The sequence below is a fragment of the Martes martes genome, assembly GCF_963455335.1.
Source record: "Martes martes genome assembly, chromosome: 13".
Classification (NCBI taxonomy): Eukaryota; Metazoa; Chordata; class Mammalia; order Carnivora; family Mustelidae; genus Martes; species Martes martes.
Window position 1 is genome coordinate 73,062,078 of NC_137901.1, and position 12,080 is coordinate 73,074,157.

The 12,080-nt window shown below is 49.9% G+C and overlaps 1 protein-coding gene across 1 annotated transcript; it reads right to left on the reverse strand.

Moving 5' to 3' along the window:
• Positions 1 to 741: 741 nt before the first annotated feature.
• Positions 742 to 6,518, reverse strand: CRYBA4 (crystallin beta A4; the record flags this gene model as incomplete). Its single annotated transcript, XM_080821570.1, has 5 exons — positions 742 to 889; positions 2,650 to 2,792; positions 4,250 to 4,391; positions 5,710 to 5,828; positions 6,480 to 6,518. 5 exons carry the CDS (start codon positions 6,516 to 6,518, stop codon positions 742 to 744), a joined length of 591 nt encoding a protein of 196 aa, XP_080677696.1.
• Positions 6,519 to 12,080: the final 5,562 nt, after the last annotated feature.

The following is a 12,080-nucleotide window of genomic DNA, read 5'->3' on the forward strand; positions in this document are numbered from 1 at the left end:
GGACAGACCCTCTACGGGACAACCGCCAAATTTAAGCAGTTTTCAAGTGCGCAACAAACATAGGCCATGTGGTGGGCTGTAAAATTTAAGTCTGGGCTCCTTTTAAAGTGTTGAAATCTTATATTGTTCCAATTTTCATCTATGGGCTGCCGAAGTAAGCACGACCATTGAAATCGGACTTGAGAAAAAATCTTTAACAATACAGTATCTTGAAAATCCCCCAAAATAACATACCATGAAAGAACCCATGGGCCAGCGAAGAACTCACAAGGGAAACCAGGAACTATCGGACTGAATGATTCAAATTTGGAGGAAGCAGCTGAAGTTGTGCTCATAGGGAAATTGAGAGCTCTAAAGGACTCTACCGGGGGAGAAAAGCAGCACCCACAATGACCCAAGAGTGTACCCCTACAAGCAAAAAAAATTACGAATAAAATAAACCCAAAGTAAACAGAAGCAAGGGAACGGTGAAGAGTAAGACGGAGCGAAGTAGGACACAGAGAAACAATGGAGCAAATCGACAAAGCGGAAAAATCAGTTCCTCGAGAGGCTTGATGAAATCAAAATGCACAAGCTAGCACTAGACCTCTTTTATTACTTTTTATTACTTTTTGTTTTTCGTGCTGACTGTGCACGGGGGCCACAGCGGGGAGGCAGAGGAGTGGGCATGGAAGACCCTCTGCAGCTCCTCCTTGCAGACAGGCTCCCCTTTGCTCCTAGGCACCGTGCCGGTCCCCCTGCTCACTGCTGGATCCTGCGGACACTCTGCACCTGGAAAGTCTGCGCGTGAGAGCCCCACTCTCGGAAGTGCTTGTAGTCGCCTGAGTGGTGATCGCACTCCAGCACATACTGAAAGCCTCGGTAGCCGGGAAACTGGGAGCAAACCCAGCTGGGGAAGGGAAGAGCAGACCATTACCCTCGAGAGGCACCCACAGGGTGAGCACACAGGGGCGAAGGGACTGGTGCTGCAAACACATTCCAGCCATCCCAGCCTTCCTTCCCTGCCCAGAATGTGTCCTGCTCTCCCCCTACACCCGCCCCACAACCTGGCCTGTGATCATGCTGTTCCCTCTGCCAAGAACACGATTCCAGCCATGTTTTGCCCAGCCTCTGACCAAGCTGTATTTATCCTCTTGTTCTGAGGACTGGTTCTCCAAATCAGGCCATACTCCTACTGGTCCTCTGTAGCTCTCATATAATTAGACAATTATCAGATTGTTTATAAAATATCAGCCTCCTGTGACAGCTGGGTGAGCTCCTGGGTGTAGGGATGCATATGTGTCTGGTTCGTTGGGCTCTCTGGTGCACAGTGCAATGCCCCTGGCCACCGGAGCTAATACATACTGAAAGAAGGAAAGGAGGGAGGGAGGGAGGAAGTGAGGAATTATTCTTTTCCCTCCTCCCTTAGCCAGAAGCCCTTCCAAGGTAAAGGCTGTTGTTCTTTCCATTCATTGACCCCTACATTGTACAGGACTGGACAAGAATTGGTGTCTCACTTTCTGAGCTTCCATTTCCCCTCCTGTAAGAGGAAGTGGACTTAAGAATCACAAGAGGTTAAAAAAGAATAGTAATAATAAAATAAATCACAAGAGGTCCTACTGTGGAACAACAAGATTCTCTGATGGTTAAAAAACAAACAGGAGCACATGGGTGGCTCAGTGGGTTAAGCGTCTGACTTCAGCTCAGGTCATGACCCCAGCGTCCCGGATGGAGATCGGTGTTGGGCTCCCTGCTCTGCAGGGAGTCTGTGTCTCCCTCTCCTCTCCACTCTTGCTTTCTCACTATCTCTGTCATTCTCTCTGGCTCTCCCTCTCAAATAAGTAAATAAAATCTTTAAAAACAAACAAACAAACCAAAAAACAACAACCACCCAAAAAACAAAAAGCCACCTCTCACCTTCACCCCTGCCAGGAGCCAAAGGGCACCTAGAGGCTGGTTGCAATGGCCTCCCTAAGGAAAGCCCTCACATCTCACATTCACCCGCCAGCCCCTGGGGGACAGGGTGGGAAGAAGTCAGTCCTGTCTGGGCTGGAAGCTGGATTTAGTCACCTCCCTCCTGGCGCACTTGGAGCAGAATGCCTGAGTCACACCTATTTCTCTAGGGCTGGGCATTTGTTCTCTCCACCCCTCCACCTCTCGCTCTGCAACGAGCACGTGACCAGTCCTAGCCAATCAGACCACTCCCTTCCTGCACATGACAATTGGTTCAGGGTTGAGCACATGACCCAAGTTGGGCCAGTGAGAACCTTTCCTAGAACCTTTGGGGGAATCACTGTGGCAGAGGCATTCTCTTGCCGTGGGGCTGGCTGGAGTAAGGATGAAACTGGACTGTTGCCTTTGCTTGGGAAGAGATTGCCTGCGAATATAACGACTATGAGGCAGACAGAGCAAGAGGGGGAGAAAGAACCCCACCTGTAGCACCTGGATCCAGCTGTTCCTGAAGCTGGTCACAAGGATCAATAAATATTCTCTGGGCATAGTGTCAGTTTGATATGGGAGTCTGCTATCTGTGGTCCCACAAATTCTGCCTGAGACCTCTCTGTGCCTCAGTGTCCTCCTCTGGAAGGTGGGTATCAGAACCCCAAAATCCCCAGCACACAGTTTCGTAGCCTCTCCTTCCCTGTCAGGCAGAGCCTTGGATTCACTTACGCCCCTGAGTGCACGTGGAAAGACCCCACTTCATTGCCATCCCAGCCCATGGCCTGGAGGGAGGGGTAGTCATCACTCAGCTCGCCTTTCCTGCCCAGAAAGTTCTCTTGCTCGAAGATGGTCAGCCTCGAGTCACGGTGGTTCTGTCGGCAGAGGAAACGGTCAGACCTCCAGGCACCCAGCTGAGAACCCAGGTGCCTCTCCAGACACCCTTGCCTCTGTCCCCCCAAATCAGTCTTCCTTACACTTAGGAAGGGTATTAAGGCAACAAAACCTTACAAAAGGTGTGCACCATTTGCCCTTCCAGAAATGTACACGGAGAAAATAACTATGGAACAAATAAGCCACGGGGACGTTCATCCCAGCCTTGAAGATAACAATTGAAAAGATAAGGGAGGAAGAGAGGAAGGGAATCAAGCCTGAAAGTACCCAACTGGGGGATCAGGTGGTTAACTGAACTAAGAAGAGGATTATTGTGATCTGGGTTCAAATTCTGACTCCACACATACCAGCTGGGACATGTCACATAGTGTTTCTCAGCTGTTTCCATACCCATAAAATGAAACTAACCGCCTCTACTTGTCGAGATCATTCGGAGGACAAAGTGAAATCAGAAGCTGTAAACTGCATGAAATCAGGGATAGCATGGTCACAGTCACGGTCCACCGTGGGTCCCTGTATCAGCACAATGCCCGGGCCATTGTGGAATACAGGAGCAAATGAACTTGCTCACAATTTGAAATACTGGGGAGCTATGAACAATGATGCTGTCAATGAGATTTAATCACCCGTGAGGATGATTGTGATCAATTTGCCCTGTGAGAAAAGCTGATTTCTAAGCCTGCATTTCTTTCAATTCCATTTTTGTAACAAAGTTGCAAATGTGCCCAAATACATAGGAATAGGCATATAGGTGGATAGATGCAGACACAGATGTGAATACCAGTTGGTGTAGGCAGAATCTGTGAATAAAAACAAGACCAAAGGAAGTCTCCAGCATTGTTAAGACTGCGCTTCTGTTCAGACATGTAGGTATACGTGACTTTTCTTACTCTGCCATATCGGGTTTCTTTCTGAACTTTGGGTGATAAATCTATGTGCCTTGTATGATTTTTAAATTGATGAAAGTTGCTTTTGAAGAAAAAAAAATACATCTTTTTAGCCTCAGCTCTTTGATCTGTAAGACAGAGCTAGTAATGCCCACCTCCATGCATACTCCATAAACAGTAGCTAGAGTATAAAATCGGGAACACTGATAAGGAATCAGGAAGAAAAATAGAACCTTCCTCCCCATCTTGTCCTGCCAACCCTGGCACTCAGCTTCTCCTGGTATCCCCGAGTCATGAAAAGAGGGATGTGAAACACGCAGGGGCTCATGTCATAACCAAAGTCGTGAAGGTCACAATGTGTGCAGTGATCTGGTCCAGATGCCACCCATTCTTCTTCCCCATGACGTGGCCCCATTTCAAGAAGAGACCAAGGCTCAGAAAGGGGAGGGAGGGATGCCACGTCACAGAGCTTGAAGACGTAACATGAGAATCTGAACTCTGGTTTAGTCAGTTCCCAAACCCCACTGGGATGAGGTGGTGGCAGGACTCACGGCACAAGCCACTGGTCGGAAGGAGGTGAGCCTATCTGCGGGGTAAGCGGTGTTGCCACTCCAGGCATCCCAGCACGGGTACTCGCCCCGCTCCAGCACGTACTGCTGCCCTTGGAAGCCAGCATGCTCAAAGCCTACCCACCTGTGGATAGAGGGTAGAGAGTGCAAGAGGTAAGAGACCCCTCATCCTGAGTTCTAGATCAATGGTTATCATTTGGGAGTTACCATTTGGGAGGCATTTAACCAATGTCTAGAGACATTTTTAGTTGTCACACTGAGAGGAGGGAGGAGCCTGTACCCCTGTACCCCTACCCTGGAGGGTAGAGCTTCGAGCCACAGCTGAAGCATGTCCTCAACAGCAGGGTGCCCACCACTCTTGCTGTCATCTGGCCCCTTTTGGTGCCATCCTGTGGGACAAGGCACACAGGAGGCTGCCACCATGATGACCTTGCATTTGCTGGCTACTTAAGTAACAAACTGTCTTATGTAAGTAAGAAACCTGAGCTTATTTTCTCCTTCCAGGCAAAATCTGTCAGTTTGCTGGACATATCCCTGGACAGGTCACTGCTCCCATCTAATCCCTAATTCCCCACCTGTAAAAGCAGAAGTGAAAAGAGTTTTTTTCTCCCAGATGTGAGGTGCATAAATACCACCCAAGAGGACCTTAGTGGCACTCACAAGCATAATATAAAGTGACTCCAAATCACATAGAGAGAACATTGTTCTCCTTCCAATCTACTTCCCAAACTTCTAGAAACTTCTAAACAGTATGGTAGCCACTGGCCACATATAGCTAATTAAATTTAAAACTTATACAAAATTAAATTAAATTAAATTAAAAATTCAGTTCTTTAGATGCACCAGCTACATTTCAAGTCGTCAATGGTCATATGTGGCCAGTGTTCCAAGTCAGATAATACAGACATGGAACATTTTCACCTCTACAGAAAGTTCTACAGAAAAAGGTGCTGATACGGATAGAAGCCTCAGTGTGATATTAGTGTGTCATTAATACTTCCACATTTCATTAATCTCTCTCTTTTGCTTTTAACACAATGTATCTATGCTCAGAGCCTCTAGCAACAATGTTCAACTAAAGAATAATAGCATTATTTTTTACTATATATTTTTTATAGTTACCTTCTATTTTTGGCAAGTGATTTTTTTCTTTCTTTTTATGCTTAAGAGGAACATTTCAGACCCAACACTTGATTCTAAAAGTGTGATCCTACAAGACTCCCTCATCCAACGCACAGGATCTATGTGATTGATGATATCTACATTTGTGCAGTGCACAACCTGCTTAACCTTACACTACTGTCCTGCACACTGCCCAACACTTCGGACCCAAGGAAGGCACACTAGTACAGTTAGAGTCTGGGAAGGTAGGGCCAAGTACACCCCTTTCTAGATCTCTTCTTGTCCCCCTCCACCCCAACTCAGATCCCCCCCACACTCACGCGCCACTCAGCGCTTTCAAAGATCGCACAGTCTCAAAGCCAAGCTCCAGCACACTGGGGCACTCCGCCGTAAACTCATGCCTCCGGCCCTGGAAGCCCTCCTCGTCCCACACCACAATCTGTGACAGAGAGAAAAGCAGGAGACCAGCATCAGAGTCCTGTGGGTGAGGAGGACTAGGAACTCACCGCAGGTCTTAAGGTGGGTCAGGGCAAGTAAAGGACAGCAAACTCAGATGCCTCCAGGGGCCGGGTAAGTAAGGATGGAGAAGGGCCGCAGACTGGAAGGCACAGACCCCATAAATGGGTGATCTCTGTTCAGCGCCACCTGTTTTTGCCCCTGGGAATGGCAGCCAGATTTTCCAATTTCTCAAGACAATCACTCTATCTGGACTTTTCTGTGGACCCTCCCGTTTTTTGAAGGCTAAGGATAAACTCCAAAAAAAATTTTTTTTGACACAGAGGGGCCCAAAGAAACCATGCCCAAAGACTGTGTGCAGTCACCTATTCGCCCTCTCTGCCGGACTGTTGCTGGTTCAGTCTGGGGACCAGAAGACCCCAGTTTAAATCGAGACCCTGTGTGTAACTTTGGGCAAGTCCCTTCCCCTCTTTGAGCCTCGACGGCATCCTCTGCAAAAATGGAGCCTCATAACATGTTCCCCAGAGTGAGGCGGAGATTCAACAGAGGAGGATTGAGAGGGTCCCCTGGACCTGGGTTTGACCTCTGCACCCCCCTCACTCCTCAGACACCACCCCCCCGTGCCTCTTCCTACCTTCCAGTGTCCTGCCGACTTGGTGCACTGGAGGGTCATGTTGCCAGCTTCCTACGTGAGAGAAGAACATGATAACCAGCCACCCTGACCGTCTGCTGTCCTTCTGGATGATAAAGTCTAGTTTGGGTAAGATTGGGATCCAGATGGGATCCAGGTAGGACTGCACTAGGTTTGCCCCATTCCTCTCCTTCCCAATCTGTGACTTTCCATCTGTGATGAATGTCGTCTCCCTTACTTGCTTCCTAAACACCGTATCAAAACTTACCCACTTGGGGTCCCCTTGCCTCTGATCCCCACTCTGTATTAATTTATCCACTCACTGTGGGAAAATGTCTGCAGGTGCCAGTGGGATGGATCACCCTAGCCAGTGTCAGGGTGCTAAGTTTAAGAGGACCTCCCCAAGACAGCACCTGACTCAAGGAAGTGACTCTAATGGTGGCAATCCAGGCAACAGGACTATAGGAATAATTTCGTTTTTAAATGAGGGTGACAGGTATTGGTCCTGACGGTGGGGACCCGACCTTGGTTAGGGTGAGGATGACATTTAGGATGGCACAATGACATCCCCAGGACTGGAGACCTGGTCTCCCCACCTCCCACTCAGAGCGCGGATCCCACCCCTTCTCCAAGCCTGGGACTTACCAAGACGGACCCAGAGAATATGCCAGAACATGGTGGGACCAGCCGAGGTCAGGCTCTTATAGGCAGGGAGGGAAGAGGGCCCCTGGGAGACAAAGCTCCGACTCAGCATGCGAGCAGTCGAAACAAAAGCCAGTCCTGGCTGAAGTCCCAAAGGAGAGGTGTCAGCAGCGTTGGCTTCAGCTGCAAGGGAAAGGGTCAGGTGGCCTCCCTCAGGGATCAGCTATGAAGAAGAGAAGGGGAGGTTCTACCTTAATTAGCTCCATGGTTCTCCTGATCAGAGCAGGAGAATGAGGCCTGGCCAAGGAATCCAAAAATTTCACCCTTCCTAGCTGCATGACATGGGGCAGGTCGTTGCTCCTCGATTTCTGCCTATAAAATAGGACAAGAATAAACCACATCATGGGGTTGTTGTGAGGTTATGTAACATGCCTGGCACAGAGAATGCATTCACAAATGCCACACGCCTTCCTCTTTCAGTAGGGGCAATCAGGGTTGGCTTCATGTTGGAGGTGGCATTTATTTTTTTAAAGATTTTATTTATTTATTTGACAGAGAGAGAGGGCAAGTGAACATGAGTGGGGGTGGGGGAAGGAGCAGTAGGAGAGGGACAAGCAGACTCCGCACTGAGCACAGAGCCTGACGCAGGGCTCCATCCCACGGCCCTGAGATCATGACCTGAGCTGAAATTAAGAGTCAGATGCCTAACTGACCGAACCACCAGGTGCCCCTGGAAGTGGCATTTAACCTAGACTCTCTCCAAAGGGTAAGGAGGATGTGTACAAAGCGAGATGTAAGGAGTGTTTTTTTCTAAGCAAAAGTGTGGAGGTAGGAACTTGGGATGTATGTATGAGAAAGAGCTGGTAGCCCAGTTGGGCTGGAGTTCAGGGACCCTGCAAGAGGGGGCCTGGGAAGAAAGGCAGGCTGAGCCAGGGTCTCCAGGACCCATAAAATTGAAAAAGGACTCCAGATGGTTCTGTAGGCAGAATAAAGGAGCGGGTGGGTGTGAACATGTTGTGCAAACAGTAGTACACCTGTCAGGTATCCCGGATTTGTAAAACTCACTTTGAATACCCTCTCCCTACACTCCTATCCTTGGGGTTGACCCAAGAGAAAAGAGTGTGGCTGGAAACAAGACCACTCTTGTGGTGGAGTCCAGCCCTGTCTCCTAACATCTGGGCGACCTGGATATCTGATCTCAGCTCCTGGCCTGTAAGATGGCAACATCAGCTCCCTCCTGGGCTGATGACATGCAGCCTTGTCAAATGCATGACTCTGACAAAAGGCGACCCTGAAGGTAAAAGGCTAGGGGCCAGGCAGCTTGGGTCTGCATTCCACTTTGCTGTCTGGGAACCTCGAGTGTGTGACTTAATCTCTCTGAACTTCAGTTTCCTCGTGTACAAAATGGCTATAAAGAAAATAAATAAATTGGGCTTAGCCTAAGAGATTGGGGTATTGTGAAGATAAATGTGAATTACACACGGAAAGCACTTTCTGTTCGGAACCACTCCTGAAACACAGAAAGCATTATGTGCCCTCTCATTGTCATCATGGTTGCTAATAATAAAAATGATTACTATTAAGATATCTGTGCCTTCATGTTGATTGCAGTGTTATTCACAATAGCCAAGATATGGGAAGGACCTAAGTGTACAGCTATGGATGAAGGGATAAAGAAGATGTGATATAGACATGTATACATACATACATATGTATATTACTTAGCCATGAGAAAGAAGAAAATTCTTCCATTTGCATTAACAGAGATGGACCTCAGGGGCGTTATGCTAAGTTAACTATGTCAGACAGAGAAAGATAAATACTGTCTCATATCACTTCTATATGAAATCTACAAAAGACAAACTCAGAAACTGGGCGTAAAATGATGTTTCAGGGGTTGGGGTGGGGGAAATGGGGAGATGGTGCTCAAAGGGAACAAGCTCCCAGTTAGAAAATTAGGAAGTTTGGGGATGTGGTAGTGTACAACATGGTGATTATCCCTAATAATACGGCATCATGTACTTGAATATTGTTAAGAGAGGAGATCGTCAGTGTTCTCAACCACAAAGGAGATACAGTGACTGTGATCGGAGGGAGGATGTAGCTAATGCAATGGTGGTAATCATTTTACAATTCATGCATCTATCAAATCAATGCATTGTATATCTTATACTTCTACAGTGTTATGTGTCAATGGTAACTTCAGCTACGATTCAGCTGAAAAAATACCACTAAACAATTCTTCCCATAAAAGCAGGAGTGCATCATTTTCAAGAGCTCAGTTTCAGAACTTAGAATGTGACTCCCGATTCCGCTTCATTGAGGAGCTAACAAAGCTGAGAGTAGAGGAAAGGACTTGCCTTGGTTTCCTCATCTGCAAATGAGATTCATCCTGGAGACGCCCCCTCGTAATGAGGATGACAGGACCCAAGTCAGTAAAACGCTCAGGGTGTAGCCACCCAGCCTGGGGGTGGCCAGCCTCTACCTCTGCCCCCACACTTTGGCAGGCAGCCCATGGCCACGGGGGACATGGAACTGCTCCAGACAGCCTGACCTTAAAGCCCAGACCTGTGGGTGCTCCCCCCAGCCACAGGCATGTTGGCCTCTGTTCCAGTGGCTGCCCCATCCTGTGGTTCCTGCCCCCCTCCCAGGCCTTGGCCTGGGATAAAAGGCTGAGGGGGAGGCTGGGAAGTGGGGGGGTGCTGGATGGGGGTGCAGGAGCGGACGGCAGAGCTGGGCCCAGGCCCTGGTGATCTCAAGGCGGATCTGGGCTCTGTAGGGGGCTAGGTCCTGGGACCCCCACGGAAGAGGCAGGAACCTGTGCTGCCACCACCACTTGGGGGCAGGGACACCAGACTGCAGGCAGATCTGGCCCAACAGTTCCCCCAGCTCTACTGTGGGACTTTGGAGAAGTCACCTGTTCCAGCAGCGCCTCAGTTTCTCCATTTGTGAAAGGCAAGAATTGGATGAAAAGACTCCTGGCGTCTGTTCCATTGTTCTGAGTTTTTATTGCTCTGTTTGACTCTGTCTCTCTGTCTCCTCTGTCTCCTCCCCTACACTGCCCGTCTCTCCTCCTGCTCGAGTTTCATCATCTTCTCTATTTCTCTGTGGCTCTCCACTTCTCCCAGCCAGTCACCCTATTTCTCTCCCCCCATCCTGGTCCCCCTTGCTCCCCCTGGACCCCAGCTTGCACTGGCAGGACCGCTTAGTCTGCCCAAATTGATTGAGGGTGACTTCTGCACCAGGCCCCATGCTCGGTGCTAGGGTCCAGCAGAGCACAAGAAATGGTGGGGTTCGGAGCTTCCCCAAGGAAGTGCTGAGATGGCCAGGCATGTTCCCAACCACCAGCTCTGTCCCTGGGGTCAGGGTATGGAGGGGAGTTTCTACAGGCAGATCAGGGAAGAGCAGGGGAGGGATCTGGGCCTAATGTGGGTAGAGGAACAGGACTAGGGCTTTGAACATTCAACTCACCTGAACGCAGCCCCCCCACTCCACGCCTCTATCCTGACTTCTATACCTGGGGCAGAAAGTCAGGCCAGAGCCAAGGTCAGATAGCATGAGAATGAAGCAGACAGGCTCCCCAGGCCACCCTGTGGGGGCAGTTCCTGGCTCTGATCTCTCTGTCAGAAAGCTCGCTTGGCCCATCTGTGAAATGGGTACCAAAAGTACCGAATAAGGTGGGTCACCCTGGGGCTTGACCAAGACTATGTAGTGGGTAGAGCGTGTCTGCAGCTGCAAACTCAAACACTCAGCAGGTGGGGCTATTATCATCACACTCACATCTGCCCTTACAAAGCATTTTCTGATCTGCTGTGCTCCTTGTCTCCCAAATATCCACCCTCTGGGGCTCCCCAGTATTGGCAGCCAGCAGGGACCTCGTGGGCCCAGCACAGCTGGGGTATTAGAGACAGGCCTCTGGCTAGGGGCCAGGCCCAGGGCAAGGTGGAGTGGCAGCTGGCCAGGGTTTCTGCTGCGCGAGCTGGGCTCACAATGAAAAGTGCTGCCCTCCACAGTAACCCAGGCAAGGTCAGGGCCCCAGGGGCCTCTCCCTGCCCCAAACGTGCTGAGCCAGCTCCTGCTTTGTGCCACAGACCATGGGCCCTGGTGTCTGCCAGACTATAAAATGGGGGGTCGGCCCCCAGTCACCCACTGCACCAGCCCGCACGCCTGACCGCTTGCCTGTCCTTCAGCAGGAAGTAGCAGGTCCCCAGGTAAGAAGGGGACCCAGCAGCTGCTGAGAGCCCCAGGGCAGGGGAGAAGAGAGGGAGAGGAGAGGGGAGGCAGAGAGAGGGGGAGCAAGAGAGAGCCATAACAGAAGAGAAAGAAAGGCAGAGAGAGAGAGAGAATATAAAAGTAAGCAGAGAAAGGCAGAGAGAGGAAGAGAGGGAGGAGAGAGAGAGAGAGAACATCATCATCCCCAGGAAGGAAGGCAGGCAACTGCCAATTCAAGGGAATGTTGATTCACAGAGGGACATAGGGGTTGTGGGGGTGTAAGTAAGAGCTTGCAAGTCACAGATGTGGTGCAGATGTCTGACTTGCCTGGGGTGGGCAGAGCACAGAGAAGAAACGACAGTCCTCAGGAGAGGTGGGGGAGGACGAGATTCTTCTTACAGAAAGTGTTCGGGAGTCAGCTGGACCGGAGGGCTTCCATCTGTGCTGCCGGGGAATCCTCAAATCCCTGGAAATTGTCTCCAAAATGAAAGGGGGGCCCAGGACAAGATGTTCTTCACTCAATGGCGTCCGCGCCCCCAAAACAATGAGGAACTAGACACATTGACCAGAGCCCTCTCCAGCCAGCACCCATGCAGTCGTGGTCCCCATTCCAGAAAACCCCCAACACACACTGAATCCTTCCTTTTGGCTCCCCCTTCATGTCCCAGTCCCAGGCCCGTGTCTGCATCCACACACCCGTTCCTGGACTACGCCAGAGGGAACAGAGTCAGGACCCAGCATGCATTCATC